The sequence below is a fragment of the Chironomus tepperi genome, unplaced genomic scaffold, assembly GCF_022539635.2.
Source record: "Chironomus tepperi strain 1889 unplaced genomic scaffold, CSIRO-AGI_Ctep_v1 contig_37, whole genome shotgun sequence".
In the NCBI taxonomy this organism is placed as follows: Eukaryota; Metazoa; Arthropoda; class Insecta; order Diptera; family Chironomidae; genus Chironomus; species Chironomus tepperi.
In genome coordinates this window covers 1110236-1135530 of record NW_027226159.1, presented here as the reverse complement: position 1 = coordinate 1135530, position 25295 = coordinate 1110236, and the positions used below count along the sequence as shown (strand labels likewise).

At 33.0% G+C, this 25295-nt stretch overlaps 4 protein-coding genes across 6 annotated transcripts; 2 read left to right on the top strand and 2 right to left on the bottom strand.

Moving 5' to 3' along the window:
• Nucleotides 1-3082: 3082 nt before the first annotated feature.
• not (ubiquitin carboxyl-terminal hydrolase nonstop) lies at nt 3083-4859 on the top strand. 2 transcript variants are annotated; one of them, XM_070651171.1, is made up of 4 exons: nt 3083-3262; nt 3350-3928; nt 4008-4413; nt 4474-4859. In XM_070651171.1, the coding sequence occupies exons 1-4, from the start codon at nt 3147-3149 to the stop codon at nt 4780-4782; spliced, it is 1410 nt and encodes a 469-aa protein (XP_070507272.1). In that variant the 5' UTR covers nt 3083-3146; the 3' UTR covers nt 4783-4859. The 2 variants fall into 2 exon arrangements, with proteins under 2 accessions (XP_070507272.1, XP_070507264.1); XM_070651163.1 differs by having other exon boundaries at nt 3347-3928.
• Nucleotides 4860-4873: 14 nt separating this feature from the next.
• On the bottom strand, nt 4874-5720 carry LOC139098856 (mitochondrial intermembrane space import and assembly protein 40-B). Its single transcript, XM_070651209.1, has 2 exons — nt 5419-5720; nt 4874-5355 (listed from the first exon to the last, which is right to left on the bottom strand). The coding sequence occupies exons 1-2, from the start codon at nt 5573-5575 to the stop codon at nt 5024-5026; spliced, it is 489 nt and encodes a 162-aa protein (XP_070507310.1). The 5' UTR covers nt 5576-5720; the 3' UTR covers nt 4874-5023.
• Nucleotides 5721-6835: 1115 nt separating this feature from the next.
• PDZ-GEF (PDZ domain-containing guanine nucleotide exchange factor) lies at nt 6836-20337 on the top strand. Of its 2 annotated transcripts, none has more exons than XM_070651012.1 (8): nt 6836-7216; nt 10585-10969; nt 12085-12496; nt 12668-15931; nt 16008-16134; nt 17433-17860; nt 17953-18126; nt 19199-20337. In XM_070651012.1, the coding sequence occupies exons 2-8, from the start codon at nt 10904-10906 to the stop codon at nt 19228-19230; spliced, it is 4503 nt and encodes a 1500-aa protein (XP_070507113.1). In that variant the 5' UTR covers nt 6836-7216; nt 10585-10903; the 3' UTR covers nt 19231-20337. The 2 variants fall into 2 exon arrangements, with proteins under 2 accessions (XP_070507113.1, XP_070507101.1); XM_070651000.1 differs by having other exon boundaries at nt 10580-10969.
• A 1730-nt stretch (nt 20338-22067) lies between these two features.
• Nucleotides 22068-24182, bottom strand: TyrRS (Tyrosyl-tRNA synthetase). The gene is made up of 4 exons (XM_070651121.1): nt 23876-24182; nt 22820-23794; nt 22631-22761; nt 22068-22525 (listed from the first exon to the last, which is right to left on the bottom strand). Exons 1-4 carry the CDS (start codon nt 24077-24079, stop codon nt 22279-22281), a joined length of 1557 nt encoding a protein of 518 aa, XP_070507222.1. The 5' UTR covers nt 24080-24182; the 3' UTR covers nt 22068-22278.
• Nucleotides 24183-25295: the final 1113 nt, after the last annotated feature.

The window sequence follows — 25295 nt, the reverse complement described above, 5'->3', positions numbered from 1 at the left end:
CACCTGTGACTGGATTTTCTTGCAAAGCCATACAAATTATCAAAAAATTGTACAATTTTTCCTGTCACAGGTGCCTGTTTTGCAATTCTAATTAGTGGATTAAAGGCAGCATTAAGAGAATTTGTACAGCATCCAGGCCTAACTACTAAAATATTGATATCCTTAAATATTCTAGATATTTTGGTAGTTCGATGCCTGAGAAAGCACAAAAAGGATCCGAAAAGTCTCTGACCGACATTATTCATGAACAACCCCAATTCCTAACAAGATAAAGTCAAAAAAGATATAAATTTCATGATAAACTCACTTGCATATAGCTCCATTAATTAATTGAATCCACGGTACTCGATCAGGACGTTTATCAAAAAATAGAACTTTAAAGGAATTCTCTCGACACTTATCAAGCAGTCCCATTTTCTCATCAATGCATCGCGACACGTGATTTTTATAAATAGTCGTAAATACACGTTCACTGATATTGCATACAAAATCTAGTTCAAATTCCAGCATTAATAAGGTATTTAATGTAAACTTTTTCCTTATTTTCTCATTTTTTACACAACCATTTGCAATCAAATGAATATAGTCCGTAACAGATCGTGCCTTATTTCGTTTTAATTCACACAATCGCGTAATACTCTCATCGTATTGTCTGCTGTGCTTAAAGTAGAGTAAGTCGTCATCTGATATGTCCTGAATCTCATTGTATTTTGCGCGGAATTCATCGATGTAATTTTGCATTGTTTCATTATGCAGGCAATTGTTGCTATATTTAAAATTCATTATGTTGAATGTTTTTTCGTTGGAATCATCAATACTGTCAAAGATGAATGCTGTAGAAATGAGAATGGGAATTTAATTAACTCTGTAGTGCATTTCATTTATTTAATGAAGTGAAATTTTGTGTGTCAGTTCTTTTGGGGTATGGGAATTGGTGGTATATGATAGTTCATGACGTGCAGTATCATATAGCTTGGATGAACCTTTTTGCTATTTTATCCAGTTTCAATTTTAAACCGAGATTAAATCTTCGGATTAATTTTAAATCCTACGATTTATTTTAACCCGACTTAAATAAGAATATTGGAAATTGATAAGTGGAAGCTAGCGATAATGCGTCATCAGGAGGAGGCCATGGTCTGTATGTCAGCGAAGTAAGTAAACACTATGACTCATTTTAATCCATCAGCAAAACCACAAACAAAACTCATTTTCCTTTTATCTCATGACTATACTCAATTCATTAACTATAGATATCCCAAAAGTATACGACATCACATAACACACTTTTAAAAAAGAAAAACTTTACACTTCAGTAACCTTTCTCACTACTTAAATTAATTAAATTCATTCATTCACATACCTCTTACACTACAAAATGTAACGATTGTAATTATTTTGATAAGATTTGTTACTCTCATTATTTACACGACTTGAGTTGTTGACTTTACAGCACATCAAAACTGAATAAAAATCTATTTTAAAATATTGTATACCTTTTTCGATGCATCTGTTATCTGCTGTGTAGTAATTTTATTAATTTTCAGTATCAAGAGAGTAGCTGAGGGTTAGCAATCTCGTTGTTGTGTAAAGTAGCTCATGTGAAGTAAATGAAATTTGAATTTTTTGAAAAATAGTGGATTTGAGATTTTTGAAAAATAACGGATTCGAAGTTTTTGAAAATTACGAATTTAAAATTTATTAAAATTAACGGCTTAAAAGTGTTTGAAAAAATCCTTCTTTAATTTTTGTGGGAAAATTAACGGTTTTTGCAAAGTTTTTGGTTTTTTGAAAAATAACGAATTCCAAATTTTTGAAAAATGACAGTTTCAAATGTTTTGAACAGTTTTGAAAAGTAACGGTTTTAAATATTTTAAAAGTAATGGTGTGAAAGAATTTTAAGGAAAGGTATGGAAATAACGGTCATAAATAATTTAAAAACTGAATAGTTGCAACCCCCTAAATTTTGAAAATGTCGGTTAAAAATCAGTAACTCAGGATTTATCGTCAGATTTGGTCAAATTTATCAAATTAGCACATCATCAACGATCTAATAGGATTCTTTCCAACTACACCCATCCATCCCCTTGAATGAAGTTTTAAAAATAAATTTTGATTCATTGAATAAAAATGAAAATATTTAGATTGCAGTAAGCTTTGCAAAAAAGGGAAAAATTCCTCATCAGAATTTCGCTGAGTTTTCACTTTTGTCATCTCATTCATCACTAGCAAAAAAGATTTCACAGTCAGGATGTATTGCAGCAAATCGGAATTATTTCACGAATATTCAACAATTTTAAGAACGTTAGACAAGATAAATTGCAATAATCCAAGTAAAAACTGCGATGCAATGTCTTCAGGTGATTTTATCAGAAAATCATCAAAGACGAGCTTTATCGAGCGAAAAGAAGAGGAACCGATGAAAATGATTGATGCTCAAGATGATACAAATTCTGACAAGTCTAACATTATTGAGATCTATGCATTAATGCTGTCTATTGTATCACTGATGCTTGGCTTCTGTCTCAAAATTGCTTTAAGTGCTTTAAATTTTTTCGCAAACGTTTCAAGGACTTTGATGATTATGTGCATTGATGATTTATGGAGTGAAAATAATGAACCATTTCTGCTTACTTATGACAAATTCAAGGCTTTAGTCATCAAAACAGTATTTGGCATTAACGCACGGAAAGTTTTGCTTTTAACTGGAGTTTGGACTATGGGAATTTGTCATGTTATCACTAAAATATTGCACCAAATTGTTAAATTCTTGCTGGTTCAAATACCTGTTCCTAAATAAAGAAATCAATGATTTGCACCAAAAGCCGTTAAACATGTGATTCTTAATATTTGAAAAATTATTCGTAACGGTCAAAATAAATTTGAATATTGATCCAGGGTTCCTCAAAGTTTTTTCGTCCACAGAATATTCTTAAATTATCTAGAAATGATCCTGTAAACAATAATTAATCATTTTCACCTTGAATTAATCTTGTGTTTCGTTTCATAAAGTTTGAGAACATCTGCAACAAGAATATTAAGGGGGAAATCTGCACAATAATATTTAGGGGAGAAACAACAAATCAGATAGAACATAAATTTCATAAAAAAAAAATCGAAAATAAAATCGCAAAAAAGTAATTAAAATGTGTGAACATATATCAGATTATTACAATAATTATGGCTTAGGAGCGTATCAATTGGTAAATTCATATTTTTCAAGTCCGTCAACAAGAGAGCGCCGCAAGAAGCGAGCATTATCGTAAGTATCGTGAAAAAAAAAGTTCTTTTGTCTAATTTATACAACATAAGAAAAAATTTATGCTAATCACTTAATTTGTTCCAGAAGTGAGTGCTATGTATGCCATATGACCAGTACATCGAAGCTCTTCTCATGTCTACATTGTATTTTTTTCGCCTGTAAGCCGCATTTATTGGAACATTTTAAATTAAAGAAGCATTCTATAGTAGTTAATCTTGAGTTCGGGATGACATACTGTTTTCTGTGTAATGACTATATCTACGACACAAAATTCCTTAAAATCAATGAACGGAATCAGATTAAGGCTGTTAGAAATATGAAAAAGAGTTTAAATTATTTTCCATGGTTCACATTTCCATCAGACGTAGAGATTGCCTGTCTCAAGCAGCACACAAAGAAAGAAATAAAGGAAAACAATCGTTTGGGACTTCGCGGATTATTTAATTTGGGATCTACATGCTTCATGAACTGTATTATACAAGTATTGATCCACACTCCAGTTCTTCGAGATTACTTCCTCTCAGATCGACATAATTGCAAATTAGCAAGCTGTATGGTCTGTGAGATCAACAATATTTTCCAGGAGTTTTATTCCGGCAAATCAACCCCAATTTCATTGCACGATTTACTTGTTTTGATTTGGAAGAATGCAAGTCACTTGGCTGGGTAAATATGAAGTTATTCCTACTTGTTACATCATTAATTAATTAAAAAATATTTATTTTATGATTCATCGATTATAAAGATATCGGCAACACGATTCACATGAATTCTTTATAGCTATTCTTAATCTTCTTCATACTCACTTCCGTGACAGCTCAAAAGGAACTCAAACTGATCCCTGTAACTGTATTATTGATGAAATATTCACCGGAGAATTACTTTCAGATTTAGTCTGTACTACATGCCATCATGTTTCTCCAACTTTTGAGCCATTCAAGGACTTGTCATTAGATTTGTCTTTTGATACTGGCAATCAGCCAAAGTCATTAATTCATTGCTTGGAGAGATTTACACGTCTTGAACATTTGGGAGTTAAATTAACATGCAGTAAATGCAATACGGAACGAGAATTTACAAAGGAATTGAGCATTGAGACACTTCCTATCATAGCCTCATTCCATCTCAAGAGATTTGAACAGACTGGCTTGGTAAATTTGACAAAATCTCAATTTTTATTGCTGGATCATGCTAATTTTTAAAAATTTTAGAATGACAAGAAGAAAATATCCAATTTTGTGGCATTTCCGGACGAACTTGACTTGACACCATTCCTAACGAAATCTCGTGACAGTGAAAATTCCCTTAATCGGGCATCAGCTAAATATTCACTTTATGCAGTCGTCAATCATGAAGGAAAGTCCATTGATGTCGGACATTATACAAGTTTTGTGCGACATACAAAAAATTGCTGGATTAAATGTGATGACTTAAGCTTAACTCCATATTCTATTGATCGTGTCCTCAACAGTGAAGGTTACTTGCTATTTTATCATAAAAAAATCCTTGAATATAATTAATCATGTCTATTTATCTCCATTTGGAATATTATTGCTGAAAAATAAAATTGGAATTTAACTGTGACTATAAACATTAACTGCTTGCTGGATCTTTTAATCCTATCGTTGGGATTTAATTTAATCCTATCATAAATCCCTAGATTTATTTAATCCAAACCTTAATTTCAAGACAATCGACATCAATTGATCCTTAAACTCACATCTTTTATTACTTATATTATCTATAAACTCAATCTATTGCCTATTTTCCATTTACTGCTATTTCTTTTGCTGCTTTCGACTCATCCTGATCAACATCAGCATATTTTTGGTGAATTTCTGCATGCTCTCGTTCTTCCACATCAAGGTCATCTTCCTCTTCGTCGTCAAGGTTATTTAAGTCTAAACCAGGTATTCCACTTTCCTTATCATCGTCTGAATTATTTTGATTATATACTGATGGATATTCAGACATACAATCCTGCATTGTCTTAAATGCATCGTAACAATCGGATCCTTTTGGCTCTGCTTCACTGTAATGAAAGCATGAGAATGCATCTCGAAACTCAACACCGCAAGGTCCAGTTGCCATTCCTGAAAAATGTTTCAAGGATCCAGTAAGAAAATTGTAAGGCAATTACAGACATAATAAGTTACCTCCTAAACATGGACAATTCCAGTTGATTTCACCGCTTGGAAGAAGAAGTCCTGGTGCCGGTTCTGAAGGTGGCAGCTCAATTTTACTTTTTTCTGCATGATCCTCTTTGGACACAAAAATGATTTTGTCTTTTCCGATTTCCTTGACTGTTGCCATCCTTAAAATTCTATAAATGTACTAATCAATGAATTAAGCTGATTGCTGCTGTTATGAACTTGAAATATCGATGGAATTCCTTGAAATTCAGCTATCAATGTCAGTGCTATTCTTAATTTTATTGCAAAATCAACAGCAACTCTTAAAATGCCTTTTCTCCTTGCCTCGTCGAATGTCAATATATCAAAATCTGTTTGTCCACCAATTTCTCCAAATATTGCAACTAATGACTTGATGATTGCTCCTTTAATGAATATTTGAGATACTTCTTCTCTCGGTTCCTTTTTAAGTTTTCTAGAATAAGCATGTTTACATCATTCGATTATGAAATTTCTAAGATTTTAAGGAAATTAGAATTTAATACTTACATCGAGAAATCCAGGTAACAATAATCATTCATAATATGTTGACTGCTAATAAAAGATCATTAATCGTGTGCTCCAAAAAGCCTGAAAAATGAATTTATTAAATTTTTGGCGTAAATGAGGAAAAAGAATGTTTTCTGAATGTATTTCGAAAATTCGGCAATTTGAAATGGAAGTGACGGTTATGTTATGGAAGTTGTAATGGATGTTTTTGCTTAATGTCCGAATAAAATGTAATGAATAATTTTAAAGAAATTATACCAAATTAACCGTCATTAACTATTTGAATTCTCGGAATTTGAATCGGTTTTTGAAGAAATTGAGTGGCTTTGAATCGGTTTTAAGGAATTTGAACGGGTTTTTTGAAAAATAATAAGTTGAGCTATTTTAAAACATTTAAAAACAATGTCAAAAACATTAAAAATGTTTTAAAATTCAAACATTTGTATGGTTCTCTAACAAAACAAACGCGTTGAACTGTTCACAATTTTGAAACAATTGTACATTTCTATAACATTCAAACAATAATTGAAGTAACGGAAATTCAATTAGCGGACGTGATCATAAATTGTAGCATGTGATTGAACAAAAGCTGCAATAAATCAAATAATGTGGTTGCAGATGTAGGGATAAGGGATGAGGGTTACACAGACAATAAAATGCAATATCATATGAATCAGTAATGAAGTTTAAGATTGATGTATGTCAAAAATAGTTCAACATGCCATTTCCAGATGGCGTAAATGATCGAGTAACGGCCATAAATGATTGAAAATCGTTAGCCGATGCATAAACCAGCACGCATACATAAGCTGGATGATCACATTTACTAATAAATAATAAGAAAGTTATACTCGAGTTCTTACGAATTAATTTTCTTTTAAGTTTTTTTCGTTTAAAAGGACTTTTTAGTTGATAAGAGTAGTGAAATATTAAAAATGAACTTCCATAGTATACGAACGATATAAAGTGCAAAAGATATCTGATAAAAATAATGATGAAAATGTAAAAAGAAATTTTCTTTTGTCTCATCCGTAAATTTTCATCAAATATATTGTGCAAAAGTTGATAAAAATCGCAATATTTATAAATATAGTGAAACAAGTCAAAACATTTAAATTAAATATTGTGAAATTGACGTTTCAAGTGGCAAATTTTGAAGGCATTTTTCAAATTCCAAATAGCGAAAATCTCATCATATGGAATAACATATATATTAATGTATACTGTGCATGTGTTTGTGGAATTGTGGATGAATGAGTGAAACAAGAAGAAGGTATTATTATGCCATTCATGTTATAGCTGTATATTTTTTTTTAAGTTTTATTCACTAAAAGGAGAAGAAAAAAAAAATGAATTGAGAGATGTAAACAAGTTAAATCAATTTTTAATGTGTTCAAAGAGTAATTGATGAATAGTGAATAGTTCAGTTGGAAATGGATTTTTGGTCCGAAATTAATCTCAAGTGTGCACTAATTTTTTTTTCTTTCCTCTACTCTATAGTCTTTAAATGAAATATGCGTCAATAAAAAGAATTTTTGAACATTCTTTCGCATTTTCCAGAGTCCATAAAATACAGCACAAGTAGCTAGTGAGAGAAAAATGTAAAGTGATTGATGTTTGTATAGGAATTTGAAAATATTTCCGGACTTTTCCTTTTCATAATCATTTTTAGCGCATTGATGACAGTCTGTCTGTATGTCTGTCAATTGATAACAGGCTGTAGTCTTAGTAAGAATGAACATATTGCGTTTTGGTACCAAAATAAAGGTAGTCCTGTATGATTGAGGATGTAATTAAGTATTAGGGCGGTAACGAAAAGTTACAGGAAATGAAGGTCGTTGGATCTGTTACTTCTTTTACGTTACAACAGGCTTTAATCCCCCCAATTTTCCTGAAAAGAGATAGAAACATCCTCTTGTGAAGTATAAAAATTTCATACAAAAATTGCCAAAAACTAGAAACTTTCTCTTGTGAAGTATAAGGATTTCATGCAAAATCCTCCCAAATTAGAAACTTCTCTTGTGAAGTATAAAAATTTCATACAAAAATTGCCAAAAACTAGAAACTTTCTCTTGTGAAGTATATAAATTTCATAAAAATTTCCATTGATTTCCCAATCCCTGTAAGAGTTCGAATCTCACCCTGAGCAATATTTTAACTCAATCAATTAATTTCTGTAAAACATCAAAGCAACACATTGTAGCTAATCTAGTAAAAGTGCGCTTTACAGCCACACACATTTACATCCTCCATTACATGTCTTACAACGTTTGTTGCTCTCTTAAAGAAAACGTGATAACGCATAATTTTTACAGAGCACATTATCAGGAACGAAAAAAAAAACAAAAAGTAAACTTCTCTTTACATTACCAATCCTACCTACCTACCTGCCTGTCTGCTTGACTACCTTTTGGATTTTTCAATCTTCGCATTTTATGCTTCGTTTTTCGTCTGTTTTTGCAATAAATAATAAATGCACAAAATAAAAAATATGTTGAATACATAAAATAATGTGTATTACAAATACAGCACACAAGCAGAAGCAACAAGCAATATCATGATAATCATTGCGCTTATAATTATTAAGCATTAAAACAGATTTCTATAAAATTTTTTTTGTGGAGATTTTAGCGGTAATTAAAGACCTCGTTTAGCTCATTTTTTGCTCAGCTAGTGCATTGTGATGTTCAGTTTGGACTAATGTAGTGATTAAGTGCATATATGATATAGTCAATATGGAAATTGGAGCATTAGTAATGCTTCTATGTGATATTGTGAATTTATGTAGATAAAGAGAAATTACAGAACTTAGTCATAGCTTAAAATTATAAATAAGTTGTGATATAAAAATATTCCAGTTCCAAAATCAGTTCTTGGTCATTTGCTGTGATTATTAAAGCTTGTTAAGAGGAGCAACTGAAATCCAGAAAGCAAATTTCTTGAGAAGAAAAAGTAACAAAATATTTAAATTTTACCTGATTCCAAAAGGATTAAGGACTGTGTCATAGCTAAATCCACGTGGATTGTCATGTTCCTACTGAGGCTTAAGTCTCTCAAATTCTTAGATTCCCAATAATAAGGATCTGAAATACAAAAACTTTGCCTTTATTCATAATAAGAAGTTAGTGATAGAGATAGTGATTAGCCAACCAGATATCTAAAAACTTCAAAACAGTTCCGACTAACATCTGAGCAAATATTCAAGTATCATTGTTTAAAGAAGCATTTTATGATTAGTATAATACATCAATAAGTACCCTCACAGACAATGAGCATATTCACCTAATTGAGCATGATCATGAGTTAACTGAATCCCCGACTTAAATATACTAGATAAACTTATGCTCGTGAGCGATGCTTACAACTAACTTTGCTCTTGGAAACACGCTCATTCCCTGCTAGAAAGCATTCTGTATCACTGACTATTAATGATGTAAGATTAATAATACATTTTTTATAAAAAGATTTCTGACAGATTAAGGCTCTTGTTTTGATCTTCTAAAAAGTAATACTCTCAGTATTCTGTTCCATCAATATTCAATTCATTACGTAATCTTTTTTGTCTGTGACGTCTCATGTAAAGCTATATATAGTGAAATCTGTCAGTTCGAGAGTAAGACCTTTGTGGCTGAGTGGTTAGGCAATAGACTAGATATTATTATCAATCTTATAAGAGTACGTTGGTTCGATTCCCATCAGTGAATCTTTCAATCATTATATATAGAATGATGTAGATTTACGCAATGCTCTCTATAGATAATTCTTTTATCTCTCATTACACTTCATGAATCTGTCTTGTTCCTTAATCCTCTAACGGAGGTTCAAACTGCAATTTGATCATAATCTAATACATTCAGTAATTAAGTATCTAAATTTTCAAAAGTCTTCTTCATCAAGAGGGCCAGGATGGGTGCCACTTGATTTCTAAGTATAGTGCCACCACTGGTCGTCGTAGTGCAGACATTTCAATGTGTGCCAATCGAAAGATTTGTACCAACGAGACCCAATTCACAAAAGCAACTAACTGTCCTGAACATATTATTTTGCATGAGAATTCAAAGGCTGCACTTGCAATCTCTTAAAACTTACTTACTTACTTCTTCGAAGGAGCACGGTGGCCCATTGCCACATTTAGAATTCGACGCACCAAATCTGTTTTAAGGCACTTCTGCATTTCTAATATTAATATTCAAAGTTGCTCAGAGACATAGATTTGAAAATGTCTTATAAATTTGCCGGCAATTTCCGTCAATCTATAATATCATACCCTAAAACTATCAATCAATGCGCTTCATTCATTACTATCCAAAGGAAGTACACAAATGTTCCTTTAATAAGTATAGGAAAAAATTATTCATACATAAAGTCTGTGTTTCGTTTAATCACCGGACTAATTTTCATCTCTCTCACATCGGCTGCTGGTTTTTTTTTATCCATATAAAACTTTACATTAAACATTTTCTTTTTTCCATCTTGGAAGTGAATAAAAACTATAAAGCAGCACTTTTCCACTAAAAAAAAAAGATAGCTCAATTGAGTGCATTTAAATTATTAATGGTTTTTCTGCCTTTATGATTATAGTTTCTACGATACGATATGTGTATTAACAGATCTGCTTTATATTTTTTTGCAGCAGTACAGGCAACAGCAGAGAGCATTATCAACATTTACTCACAGTTTGCAAAGTGATTTGAAAAGGGAAAATTTTTTTGTTTCTTTTTTCTTTCCATTTCTTCATTCATACTGAAAACAAGTTACAAGTACATGAGTTATTAATGATATATATCAGTGAAACCTAAAACTAAACGATGTGAATAAGACATTATTATGCATTTATCTGCATTCAATTTCGACATTTGCGAGACATACAACAAAATATTTAATTAATTAATCGCAAATAAATCCACAACAAAAAAAAAAAAAGGAATAAAAAATTAATAAGTTTTAGTGGAATTAAAACATGGATCATCATTCCCATGTAATTAAGAATATAACGGGCTATACTACTGTTTTGGATGATGATAACGTAAGTTCTAAAATTATATAATACATACTATACAAACTTGTTTTATCTTTATGTCCCCACATATAATTAGTTTTGTTTGTGGCTTATATAGTCTCTCTATTTGCATACATACATACATAGTTCTGTCATTTGATAGTTTCGAGAATTCGAGAACCGTTTAATTTTATGCGAAATATTCAGATGCTGCAAAATCTCATTAAGCCACACATTTGTAGCTTATTATACTTAACGGTGCCCTTGTCTAGTATTATATGGGGTCATTCACATATGATGTCTATAAGGAATATACAGAGGTTGAAGTCAATTTGAGTTCGTCACACCAGATTAGCGCTAAATATTCATGGCAACTAAGTGACAATTTTCACGCTAACAGCCATAGAGATTGCCATGCGGATGCCATGTAGCCGCCAAATGACTGCCATGAAATTTTCATGCTAACTGCCATAAAAGATTACCATGAGGATGCCATGTGACTACCAAAAGGGTGCCATGAAAAGCTAGTGCTAATCGGGACAGTATGCTAATATTCGATTGAAATTTGTATGAAATGTTATGCTTCACAAGTGTTAGCAGAAAAATATTTCATGCAAATTTTAATAGATTTTTCAGCGAACTGGAGTGAACTCATGTAGGCTTCGACTGACACTGTCCACAAGAACATTATTTTTGGTTTAACTATGTTCCTCACTCTAAGCCAATGGTGGGCAACCTGTGTGTCATAATACACTAATGTGTAGCCAAAATTTGTTTGAAATGCCATGAACCGTATGTTCTGTGCGGTTTCAGTCGAGGCTTACTATCAAGGTGTGGTAAACCGCGAATGTTAAAAGGCTTCCCACCACTGCTCTAACCTAATCCCTTCCCTCTAAAACAGTGGTGGGCAAACTGTATTCCGCAACACACTAATGTCATGAACCGCATGCTGTATTCGCTTTCGATCGAAGCTTCCCACTAAGGTGTGCCGCGAAAAACAAAAGGTTGTCCAACACTGCTCTAAACAAAGAACCTCATTGATGAATAACACCCTCCCATTGATTCCATTCATAATACTTTAAAGCTACTGATAACAATTCCCAGAACAATAATTCTAAATTTCATCACTAAATTACCAACAGATTTCCGCAACAAGACCGGACCTATATCAAAAGTGCAATCGAAATTCTCATTCAAGTTGTCATTCAAGTGATACAAGTTCGGCATATAGCGGATCGGATACAATGACATCAATACATAGTTCATCAATTGATGCCGAGGAGGTGGATTTATCGGGTCTTATCGAGTCTGTCGTAGACAGCGATGAAGAGGATTTGGCCGAGTCTATGGAGAGTGCAAATATTCGCGATACAGTACGCGATTGTCTCGAGAAAGATCCAACGGAAAGGACTGAAAATGACGTTGAGGTGCTCCTCGGTTTTACCCAAAATTTAAAAGCATTTACAAATATGACGCTGACAGTAAGACGTGCTTTATGTTCTGTGATGGTTTTTGCTGTTGTGGAAAAGGCGGGAACGGTTGTTATGCATGAAGGCAAGTATATCTTTTGTTGATTTAGATGCTGTTGGTGTCACGAATGGATTCAGGATGTTTGGAGACATGGTTAATGCTTATAGCTACAGCCCATGACAAAGTGTCTCCAGATTCCTCATTTTTATTGTCTGACTTAATCTAATTCCCAAAAATCTCATTCCATTCATTTAGGTGAAGAATTAGATTCATGGAGTGTCCTTATAAACGGAATCGTAGAGATAGAACATCCAGGCGGTGCTACAGAACAACTTCATTATGGCGATTCATTTGGAATTGCTCCAACAATGGAGAAATCATATCATAGTGGTATTATGAGAACAAAAACAGACGATTGTCAATTTGTCTGTATTACACAAACTGATTATTATCGTATCCTTCATGAGGGTGAAGGTAACATAAGAAAGCATGAAGAGGATGGAAAAGTTGTAATCGTAACAGAATTACGAAAAACAGACGTTGCTGGTAAGAGGGAACCCGTCGTGATTCGAGGAACACCGGAGAGATTAATGTTACATTTGATTGAGGAGAATTCCATAAATGATCCAACTTATGTCGAGGACTTCCTTCTTACACATAGAACATTCATTGAATCACAAATTCGTGTTGCTAATCAATTATTGGAATGGTTTCGTACCGACGAGATTGTGGATGAATTAAAGCCACCAATATCCGATGGATCATCATCAGCACCATCCTATATTGATGTAAAGTATCGTGTTGCACGCGTTGTAATCTTATGGGTAAATAATTACTTTACTGATTTCGAAACTGATTCTCAAATGATGGAATTCCTTGAGATATTTGAGTCGGAATTAGAGAAACATAGTATGTTAGAGGAATTAAAGTTGTTACATGTTGCGCATACACATAAAGCTAGAACAAGAACGATTACATTGACAAGAAGTTCTCGTGATGAGAGCTTACATTTTAAAATAATTGGTGGATATGAGAAAGGAGGTGGCATCTTTATATTTGAGGTCGATAAGAATTCAAAAGCTTGTGATATGGGCTTAAGACGTGGCGATCAAATATTAGAAGTAAATGGACATAATTTTGAGCATGTTACACATATAAGAGCAATGGAAATTTTAACAGGAACAACACATTTGAGTATAGCTGTCAAAAGTAATTTACTTGTGTTCCGTGAACTCTTACATTCGACGAGTAAAAATTCACCGAGACTGAAAACGAAAATGAAAATTGCATCAGATTTGGCAAAATTGCAGGCAACAGACACAAGAGTGAGATTATCATCTGTTGATTTACTAACATCAAGTCATGACGTCACAGATAATGTTGCAAATGATCCACTTTTAAAATATTCAAATGCATTCTCAAAGCCAGCATTAACACCGATAAAGTTTGGCAGTATTGATTCGGGACATGGAAAAGTCGCAAGTCTTATGAATCACCATAAAAATAGCTTTTTAACATTGGGACCAAAGAAAAAGATACAGAAAGCACTTCAAAAACTAAATCTTTTACCAAAGAATAACTCAATTGTTGACACACCATCATCGAATCATGCTAATGAGGAGGACGATGCAAGTAGTGGATTTTTAACAGGAACGACAGTATCATCATCATCATCGTCATCATCAACAATCAGTAAGAATATTAATCATCAAGACAACACGGGTGGTGAAATTGACTCAAATCTCGATGGAAATAATGATGATCCATTGTTGGACGATGAGAAAGATGATAATCATGAACATGATTTCAATCGACAATCAATAACAGCCTCAACCACAACAATTACAACCATGACATCTGTTTCATCGAGCGGAAGTGCCGGTACATCAAATAGTACGAATACAAACTTTTACTCACATCCAGATAATCATCAGCAAGAGCTTGCTATGTTTTATGATGATATTAAATCAACAGACTATCCTGAACATGTGCTTAAAGTCTTTAAACCTGATCAAACCTATAAATTTCTATTAATTCATAAAGAGACGACAGCACATGAGGTTGTGATGTTATCATTACAGGAATTCGGTATGCATGAATCAAGCAATAATTTTTCACTATGTGAAGTGAGTGTTAGTGAGGGTGGAATGATAAAACAGAGGAGATTACCAGAACAACTACAGAATTTAGCCGATAGGATAGGCTTAAGTTCGAGATATTATTTGAAAACAAATGGTATTACGGAAACTCTAGTGCCGGATGAAATGGCAACGGAATTAATACGTGAAAATATTGTACATTTTCTCCAATTAAATCCAAATGAGATTGCAATCCAACTCACACATCAAGACTTCCAGATTTTCCGGCAAATTGAATCGACCGAGTATATTGATGATTTATTCATGCTCAAAAGTAAATATAGTACACCAATGCTTAATAAGTTCTCAGAGCTTGTTAATAATGAAATGTTTTGGGTTGTTGGTGAGATCTGCAAAGAAACAAATATCGTGCGGCGAATGAAAATTATTAAGCAATTTATTAAAATAGCAAGACATTGTAAAGAATGTAAAAACTTTAATTCAGTATTTGCAATTATCTCGGGTTTGGGTCATGCGTCGATTTCGCGGTTGAGATTAACATGGGAAAAATTACCAAGTAAATATCAGAAATTATTTAATGATCTACAAGAACTCATGGATCCGTCACGAAATATGTCAAAGTATCGTCAACTTGTGGCAATGGAAATGTCACAAAAGAGATCACTTATACCATTCTATCCTGTTGTTAAGAAGGACCTTACATTCATACATTTAGGCAATGATACACGAATTGATGGTCTTATAAATTTCGAGAAGCTACGAATGATATCAAAGGAAGTTAGAAATTTAATGGACATGTGCAGTTCACCAACACCGTACATGGATAATATTCTAAACATGTTGGATATTAAGAATCAGCCAAATGCAGCTATATCAGCACTTAATCAAATAACTACACACTTCGGTCATTCACTTGCAGCTAATATCATCCAACATGGATCAGCGACAGTAAAACGACGAAAAAAGTCAGCACAGACACCAAATCCAAAGAAAATGTTTGAAGAGGCTCAGATGGTTCGTCGAGTTAAAGCGTACCTTAATAATATTCAAATAATTAAAGATGAAGAGAAACTACACATTATGTCACTAGAATGTGAACCGGCTATTGTTGTTTCTGCACCAAATTCTGTTACCATACGAAAGCGTCATCCATCGCCCACACTGTCGACGACGAGCAGTACAAGCTCAAAAAGTGAAGGCATGAAGAATGTTGGACCGAAATTTGGAACAGCATCTCCGCAAGCTGTCAAAAAGATTTTATCACTAGCTGAAAACTCAAAGACACGTCCACATCAGTCAAGACTTTTAGGAATGAACCTTCCGCACGGTTCTGCGTTACCATATTCTCATAATTTGCAGCATACGAATCTAAGTCCATCACCATCGCCCGGTTCCCACAGACGAATTGCATCTGCGGCCGGTAAGCTTATATTCTTGTTTATTTATTGTGACTGCCTTGCTTATTATTTTTTCTGCTTTTAATTGCCGCTTTCTAGGCTCATCAACAGCATGGCAACCAATGCATTGTTTTGCACCGACAAACGTTGGAAAGTTTGTGCATGAACGATCGCATTCTGACACGCCAAACCCGTTACCCTCAGTAGATTTATCAGCTGAAAGCAGGTATGTTTTCCTTAACTTAATAATAATCATAATTTAAATTTGGTTAATTACAATTAGCATGAATTTTATTATCTATGCTCATCGCGCAGAAATAGTTTCCCTTTTATTTTGATTATACGGTGCTTTATTGGGGGTTGTTCACTTACTGCGTTATGAATTTTTAGACCATAACCCCAACTCCCATTTTTAACAAGATTGTTTAAAGCAGTTGTGGGCAACCTTTGATTTTTCGCGGCATACCTTGGTGAGACGTCTTGACCGGAACAGCACATGGTACACGCTAAATGCCATTTCAAACAATAGTGTGCTGCTGCTCACAGGTTGCTTAGATCAGTGGTGGGCAAACTTTGATTTTTCGCTTTATATCTTTGTGGTAAACTAGATCCGAAACCGCTCGTGGCATACGATTCATGGTATTTTCCGACACACTAGTGTGCCACGGTTCACAGGTTGTATAGGGCAGTGGTGAGCAACCTTTTATTTTTTACTGCAAACCTTGGTGAGACGCCTTGACCGGAACAGCACATGGCATAAGGTTCATGGCATTTCACACTCTAAAGTGCCGCGGCTCACAGGTTGCTCAGGTCATTGGTGGGTAATCTTTTATTTTAAGCGGCATGCCTTGATGAGACGACTTGACCGGAAGAGTACACGGCATACGGTAAATGGCACTTCACACTCTGGTGTGTCGCGGCTCACAAGTTGTACAGGACAGTGGTGCGCCAAACTTTGGTGCTAAGTCTCGATCGAAACCGCACACGGCATACGATTCATGGCACTCCCAAAAATTTTTGGTGGCACAAAGGTTGCCCACCACTGGTTTAAGCTATTGCAAACTTTTAGACATTTTGACCAACCTCCCTCCTTCCCTTCTACAAACTAAAAATTCCAAGTCATTGGTGAGTTTCCTGTTCGCCGTCAATAATTTTCGGAAATTACATGATCCGGATGTCGTGTGCGTTTTTAGACGAGACTAACTACCTTGATGTTCCGCGGAAATTAAAAGGTCACTGTACTAAGTGAACGACCCCATGACAATATATCCATTTTCTGCAAAATCAACTACTTTTTGCTGTAAAATATTCAAAATCCGTATAACCTGTCCAAAACCGACAATTAAAGGTCATTGCCAATAACTCCAATAAAACAACAATAATTCAGTCAGACAAATATGAAGAGGAATTAAATTGACAAAATTGTCAACATTTGAACTATCCGCGTCAATCAAATAACAACAACAAAAAAGAAGGCAATCAATAAAACTAATTTCACTTGTCTATTGTCTCGTCTATTTATAGTTCTGTGACATCACTTAGTAATTTGCCAATAAGGAAGACACACGGTTCAATATCCTCAACAGATAGTGGACATAGCGATGCAATGAGTTATTGTGAACAAAGCGTTTACCATTTACAAACAACAGCAACAACAATGGCAGCTCCATTGCCACCACGAAGGCATAGTGCCGTACAACAAGGTTCAAATAATACGAATTTATATCAACTGATCCAGCCAAATAGTGTTAATAATTCAAGTACAAAGCAAGCAAATGGAGATTTATCGGCGATGCCGCCACCACCAAATCCACGAACTCGTGTAGTACAACAACCATTTTCGATAGGCATTCCAGTATTGCCAAATGCTAATATCAATGTGACGGGCGCAAATGTTGCAGGTTACAATATTTATGCCTCACAGCAATCATATCAACAATTACGACATACTGGTAAGTTTTTACTTTTATTTTGCATGCTCTCCAACTGTGAGGCTTTCACGTTGACACTAATCCGTTATTGCTTATTAATTAATTTCATATAGGAATGATTCCATCACCTCCACCAAGAACAAATCAACGTTACCACCCACAAGCACAGCTAAATAATTTAGCTGAAATGACACGTCTACATCGTCTCGGAAGAGCTTACTCACATGAAGGTGTTATTGACTCAACATTAGGCGGCGATATTGACATATTTTATCCAGATGAAGACGGTGAGTAGTTTTTCTTTTCTTTCTTTTTTTTTGTGTGATTGTGCAAATAATTTTACAGCGTAACTAACTGGATTAATTTTTTGTGGATTATTTTTTTGAGTGCTAGTGGGTCACGATTTGTGATTTAATGAGACAGCATTTAGAGGTTGTTAGAAAAAAATTATGGGAAGCTACTGGCGATATATATCTGTTGCTTTGCAAATATGACGCCCCAAATATTGACAGGCACTTAAATTTCTTTAATTGGTTCCAAAAATGCAAAATTTTTATAACTGTCAAAAATATTTCAAATTTTTACAGATTTTTTTGCTGTCAATGTGTTAGTGCATTTCAAAAAATAACGGTCATTTTCTTCAATGCAATGCCAAGAACTAGACTTGACAAGACTGCAATGTGGAGTCGACTCCTATAGTCCAAAAAGGTGCCTCTACTGGAGTTTAAACCCACAAAGTTTTGTCAACCCTGATTTCTACACAATAGATTGGTTCCTAGAAATTAACGACAGTTTAAAATTTGAAAGTTTACATTCCAAAAATCAGTTGAACTTTCAAATTCTAAAAAGCTGTTTTTTATTTATTGCCAAGAACCGTTAAATTTTTGAACTCTCAAAAATTGTTGGATTTTTAAATTCTAAAATCCGTTAAATTTCAAATCCTCAAAGACCGTTTAATTTTTAAATTCATAAATATCTTTAAAATTTTTTAATTCTCAAAAACCGTTAAATTTTTTAATATTAATTTTAAAAAATTTAAATTTAAATTTTCAAATTTTCAAATAACCGTTAAATTTTCAAATTCCAAAAAATCGTTAAATTTCAAATTTTCAAAAACCGTTAAATTGTTAATTTCTCAAAAACAGTTAAATTTCTAAATTCCCAAAAACAGTTACATTTGCAAAATTAATCCAGATCTTCATCTGACTCACTAATGAATTAATTAATTGCCAATAAAATAAGAATGCGCCAAATTCCACTTTTAAGTATTCAAATCGCAGATTCATTTAATTTCTTAATAAATTCTATTTCAAAAATTTGCATATTTCTCATATTCCTCTCTGTTTTTATTAATTTTAGATGATGACGAGACACAAGTATCTGCTGTCTAAAAAGAATTGGGAATCAGAAGACAAAAAATAAAAAAAAAATCACCAAAATGGATAACTAAAAAATTCATTTAAAACACAAAACTAATCAAATTTATTCGAAATACTCTTATGAGAGTTAAAAAAATTTAAATATAGTTAAGACACTGAACTCTAACTTAAATCTCGTAATCTTCTTTTCTTTCTCGATTGATCTAATTTTTTTTATTATTTTTCACTTTTTTTTGTATCAAAGAATTTAGTATCTAAACTTTTTCTACTTTCTATTCATTTTTCATCTACTTTACTCAAATTTTTGAGTAACTAAATCATTATTATTTACTATTATTATTATTTCATTATTTTTCGACGTAATGTATGTGTTGTAAATGTATTTCTCATCAGTTTTTTTATATATTATATATATTAACTACATAATTTTTTCATTAGGACTTAAGTAGCATAAAAAAAAGAGAAGAAAATCATGTGCGCAAAAATAAATCTCATTATAGACTAATAAATAAATAAAATAAAAAAAATTCAAGTATGTATAACTGTTAGTGACCAAATTTGAATTATACTGAATTATGTGAAAAGAAAAGGAATCTAAAGTTGATTGAAGATGTCTGATATAAAGAGATGAATGCTTTTTTGATGTGAATTGACTCAATTGTATGTGTCATGAGACATAAATGGGGTAATTGGCTATGATGATTAAGCAGAATGTAATTCTGTGGACATGATATTGGCTAAATTAGTTTCTTACAAGGTTTTTTTGGGAAGAATGTTCTCTGAGAAAAAAAAAATGCCAAATCTAGAATTTCGCAAGATTGTGCGATGAGATATTAATTAATTAAAAGCCATAGTATCAATTACTTTTGCCATAATGGTAATGTAAAATAATATTCTGTACATTTGTGGGTGTTGTGGTGCCTGCCACAACCAAAATTAGAGATGAAATTGAGGATTTTTTTTTCTTCTGTATACTATGGGTAGTAAAATGTGCCAAAATATTTGAGATACTTAGTTTGGTCAATAGAATTGGGTTTTTTGTTTAGTGACTAAAATTGGAATTGATTTTCAGTTTTGTTTATTTTTCTGTAAGAATGCAGCAGAGCTTGAAGTCGACTTAAATTTTGTATGAAGTCAAGTCGACTCAGAGTTGACAAACAGACACCTGTGACAGACAAAAACCGTACAAATTCTTGATAAATTGTGTGGTTTTGGTCTTTCACAGTTGGCCGTTTTGCAGCTCTGAGTCGACTTTTCCATCTAAAATCCGAGTCAACTTTGAAATCTGGACTACAATATGCCAAAAATATGAATTTGTAAGGTTTAGGAAAAACGAACAATTAATTTTCAAAATTAGTTGGAATTTGTAGGGTTTTATTTTTTGAGTTGTAATGCTTTATTTTGAAATTGTAAGGTTTTAGTTATGGAATTGTAAGGTTTTGACAATTTGAAAACTCCATTTGTCTCAAATCCATATAAATGTCGAAAATAGTTTCCAAAACAATACAATTCCTTCAAAATTCATAAACATTTGTACAGTTCTCATCAAAATTATTCAAATCTAAATTATAACGGCTTTTTCAATCAACTTGCCATTCCAAGACAGAACAAGACGTGAAAAAAAATTCTTCCCTCCCTCTTATCAATGAGAGAATATCCAAAAGTATATTATATATTTGAAATATAGAATCTATATATTTTATCATTTTAGATAGATTGAGCATAGACAAAAAAATATTTAATTAAAAATTTAACACAGTGCTCATTATATTTCACTGATGCACCATTCCATTGTTGAAAGACTAATTAAAGAGAATCACAGGAAATTATTAGATTAAAAAAAAAATAATAGAAAACTCTTAACTGAATCATATATACACTTATAAATATATATATTGCAACTACCATTCTCGTTCGTTCTTTTTTTATTAAAAAAAAGAGAGAGACATACACAAAAAAATCATAATGAATGCTAAGATCTGAATAAGATTACAATCATCAAAGATAAACACTTTTTGTAATAACTTTTTTTTTGTATCACCAAACTTTTTTTACTTCAAATATATCAAGCATAATCTCCATAAATTAATGGAAACAAAAATGTTGAATTTTTCTACAATTTTTCGTGTAATATTCAAATTAATGACGATGACATTAGGTTAAATTGGATATACAGAAGTATTAAGATTATCGTGAAAGAAACAAAGAACTTATGTGAATGATAAATATAAAAAAAAATAAGACATGATCGAAATTATTGTGGACAAAAAAATTGAAAATGAGATGTTTTAAATGTAAAACTTTTTATGTTAATATGAAGAAATCTATCCAAAAATTGAATCTATTTTAAATAAAAATCTTTTAAAAATTTAATCAAAAATTACTTGATGCTTACTTACTTATCGACTGCTATTGATTATCTGCCAAATTGTTTAGATACCGTTTACAGCACCTAAAGCGTGACAACTAAGCTTTAAGCTAATGCCTCGATCTGCGAGACTTTCTGTAGGACTCGAATATGCGTGGCTTTTTGCCGAGAATTTAAGATTTGTTGATAACTTTCTAATTTGGTACAAATTCTCTGTCCGCACGTTGAGCTGATTCTTTCTTCACTGTTCTGCGCTAAATAATTCCATTATGGCTTGTGATTGCCGATACAATTTAAAATTTGTTGATGACTTTCCACTAATTTGTAACTAGTTTCTAGATAGAAGAACTTAAAATTGGAATTATATTTGCTTAACTATCCGAGTAGACAATCATGCATTACAACTAGATATCAATTTGCCATCATCTAGTTGAAAAGTATGACCAACTCGGAATTAGATTTATGCTTAAATTCAAAAATGTGCAGTAGCATAGAAACTTTTATTTCATAATTTAGGTATGTTTCATAAAAAGCATAAAAATAATGGACAATTCATGACTGAGACAGTCTAAATATTGCTTATTCCATACATCACTGAATCTATCATTTTGATCCAGCAACATCACTCAAATAATATCCAGACAATTTCACTCATAAATTCAATAAAAATGAGTTGAAAATGCTAAGCAGATTTACTTCACATTGCAGTTAATAAGACTGCTTGTGATACTCTCTCCGCCAATTGAAATCATGCCAAATTCTCTCCACACACACTCGCCATCAGAATTTGTTCTTAATTCACTTTGAATCTTATCCCAAACTTTCTTTTTAGGATTTAACTGTGGAACTTCAATTGTTGTATTGTTGTATCCTTCGATGTAAATTCGGTCACCGACGGCAGCACCGGATGGAACTTTGAGGGGCTCAAATTTGTTCTCACTGGAAAATTAGTTTGATTTCAGGATTAGCAATAAATCTTAGGATTTAATTTAAACCAAGTATTTAATCTAATCCAAGAAGCATACGCAAGACAGCAATACTCACTTAAAAGCACAAAGCACGAGTCCTTCACTCTCAACACCTCGAATCTTCGATGCCTTCATGTTTGTCAGCACAACGACATTCATATTCACTAATTCTTCGAGTTTATAGTAAGTCATCAAGTTGCTAACGATCTACAAATAATTAATACAGTCAGTACACAGCAATAATATGCCACAAATTACAAGTTACCGATCGAGATTCGCCATTTCCAACATCAACTTTCAAAATACAAAGTGTATCGGCATCTGGATGTTTACTTGCTTCTAAAATCTTTCCTGCTTTAAGTTCCATTTTGTCTGGTGAATTTTCATCAGCTTTCTCGACTTTCTTTGTTGGATATGCCTTTTCAGTCAACTCGCGATGCTCTTTGTCATCAAAGATTTTTCTAATTGGTTCCAACAATTTATTGATGTAAGTCTCAACAGCTGCTTTCAAATCACCAGGATGAACTTGCTCTTCCTGGAATGCTTTCTCTAAATCTTCGTACTTTAAGTATGTAGCATCGCCACCAAATTCAGGCTTTCTCTTAATTTCAAATCCTTCGCCTTCCTTAAACATTGAGAACAAGACATGCTTAACGAATGATAAAAGTCCATTCTCTTGAATATTGCCAGGTTCACAGAATGCTCGCTTAATCTTCTTCTTTACATCAGCTGGGCTATCTAATAAGTCAATTTTAGAGTCCTCTTCTGATGAAGACATTTTACTTCCTGTTAATCCGGGTACCATTGGATTCATTAAATGAATTCTCTTGGCATAGCCTAATTGTGGCAAATATTTCTCAGCGAATGTAAAGATTTTACGTTGATCAACACCACCGAATTGAGCATCAACTTTAAGGTATTCTTCATCAAGAGCTTGAAGACCAGGATACAAAAGCCCACTCAAAAGTGGATATTCAACTTGCTTAACGACTTCAGCACCAGCTTTTCTTGCATCATGTTGAGTAACGATTGATGTTAATCTATAGACATCAAGTGTATATTCCTTTGACAATTCAAAATCAGTTCCTTGCACAAATTTAAGCTTGTCTAATGGAACATCAATTGATTGAAGCATAGCCTTGATGACAGCTTCATAATATTTTGTTCTTTGCTCGAGGAGTGACCATGGAGCTTTCATATTATCAAGGTATGCATGTAGATCAGCAAACAAGATCGTGACCTAGAAAGTAATGTACAACATGTCATGTAAAGTCATTGTATGTAGAGCAATTTAACCAAAATAATGAAATCGCCGACTTACTTCACATCCTGCTTTTAAGAAGTCACCAATTTTTGTCATAGGAACAAAATATGCTATGTGAGGCTTTCCTGTTGTGGCAGTTCCCCAGTAGATCTTCAAGTCACGTTCTTTAATAATTTTCTTAAGATTTTCATCACCCAAAACTTCTTGTAGATTTCTCGTGATGTATTCATGTTTTTTCTCAAAACTCAACTCTTCAGCCATTGTTCACGATTAAACTAATTAAATTCAATTGATAATAAACTTATTAACTATGTTAAATAGTGGAATTTCACTCGAAAATATTTAACACAAAAGCACCACGATTCGTGTCAATAAGCAAGTAATAAAGTCACTTTTAATGTATGATTGGAGAATTAAGCGCTTTTTGTGGATTTCACAATCTTGTGCATATCCAACTACAAGGATTCAAGTGTTTTCTGATCATTTTCTGTTTACTCATCCCAAGATCCACTTCAGGTTACTTAAGAATTTTTAATCTAAACCCAAGATTTAATTTATTTAGGATTCTCATTAGAACGTTGAAGAGTTCAGACGTAAAAAATTTTGCATTTTTTTTTTATTATTATCAAAGTGATTAATTTTAATTAAAATCATGTTCCGCGAGTGTTCATGACAAAGAAAAAGCGCCAGCACGGCGATAATAGTCCAACAATTAGCCCAAATTGACCAAAAAAAGGTTAAAATTCATGTTCAGCAAAAAGCTAAATTCAGCCGATAAGCCAAAAGCATTCAATATCCAGTTGAAGATGATAACAACAAGGCATTCAAGCCAATTGTGACCAGATCCAGCTTGACAAAAATCAGAGAAGTATGCAGCAAACTAAAAATTTCACAAAAACCTATTTTTAAGGTTATCAGCAATGAATCGACACAAATCATTTGTAAGTCATTAAATGACAAGAAGATCATCTTGGATGTTTTAAAGGACAAACTCATCAGTTATTTCACGTACACGGAGCCGTCAGAAAAACCTATCAGCATAGTTCTCAAAGGTTTCTATGACGTAGATCCAGCTCGACTATTATCAATTTTAAAGGAACACAATATTCCAGCTGTCAAATCAAAAGTGCTTTTCAAAAACGAAAATCATACTCTATACCTCATCAACTTCAAGCAATCCACCACAAACTGTAATATACTCAATCATTCACATAGAATAATTGATGATATATCAGTTAAATGGGAACCGATCAAAAACAAATTTAAAATCACACTGCAATGTCACCGATGCCAGCGCTGGGGACATTCAGCATCTAATTGCGGCTATCAGCAACGGTGTGTTAAGTGCACCGATGATCATGAAATAGGCGAATGTTCAAGAACAACTCGCGAAGGAAGCCCAAAGTGCGTTAATTGCCGAGGTGATCATTCAGCTAATCACAGGGGCTGTGAAGCTTACAAGGCATTCGAGAAAAGA

What these genes read in the sequence shown, in the direction of transcription:
- not (XM_070651163.1), top strand. Translation starts at nt 3,147, where the DNA reads ATGTGTGAACATATATCAGATTATTACAATAATTATGGCTTAGGAGCG. An exon ending in AATGCAAGTCACTTGGCTGG is followed by an intron (nt 3,929 to 4,007) that starts GTAAATATGAAG and finishes TCGATTATAAAG; the next exon opens with ATATCGGCAACACGATTCAC. An exon ending in GATTTGAACAGACTGGCTTG is followed by an intron (nt 4,414 to 4,473) that starts GTAAATTTGACA and finishes TAAAAATTTTAG; the next exon opens with AATGACAAGAAGAAAATATC.
- LOC139098856 (XM_070651209.1), bottom strand. Translation starts at nt 5,575, where the DNA reads ATGGCAACAGTCAAGGAAATCGGAAAAGACAAAATCATTTTTGTGTCC. An exon ending in GAATTGTCCATGTTTAGGAG is followed by an intron (nt 5,356 to 5,418) that starts GTAACTTATTAT and finishes AACATTTTTCAG; the next exon opens with GAATGGCAACTGGACCTTGC.
- PDZ-GEF (XM_070651012.1), top strand. Translation starts at nt 10,904, where the DNA reads ATGGATCATCATTCCCATGTAATTAAGAATATAACGGGCTATACTACT. An exon ending in CTGTTTTGGATGATGATAAC is followed by an intron (nt 10,970 to 12,084) that starts GTAAGTTCTAAA and finishes AATTACCAACAG; the next exon opens with ATTTCCGCAACAAGACCGGA. An exon ending in GATTTATCAGCTGAAAGCAG is followed by an intron (nt 16,135 to 17,432) that starts GTATGTTTTCCT and finishes GTCTATTTATAG; the next exon opens with TTCTGTGACATCACTTAGTA.
- TyrRS (XM_070651121.1), bottom strand. Translation starts at nt 24,079, where the DNA reads ATGGCTGAAGAGTTGAGTTTTGAGAAAAAACATGAATACATCACGAGA. An exon ending in TCTTAAAAGCAGGATGTGAA is followed by an intron (nt 23,795 to 23,875) that starts GTAAGTCGGCGA and finishes ATTACTTTCTAG; the next exon opens with GTCACGATCTTGTTTGCTGA. An exon ending in GAAATGGCGAATCTCGATCG is followed by an intron (nt 22,762 to 22,819) that starts GTAACTTGTAAT and finishes AATTATTTGTAG; the next exon opens with ATCGTTAGCAACTTGATGAC.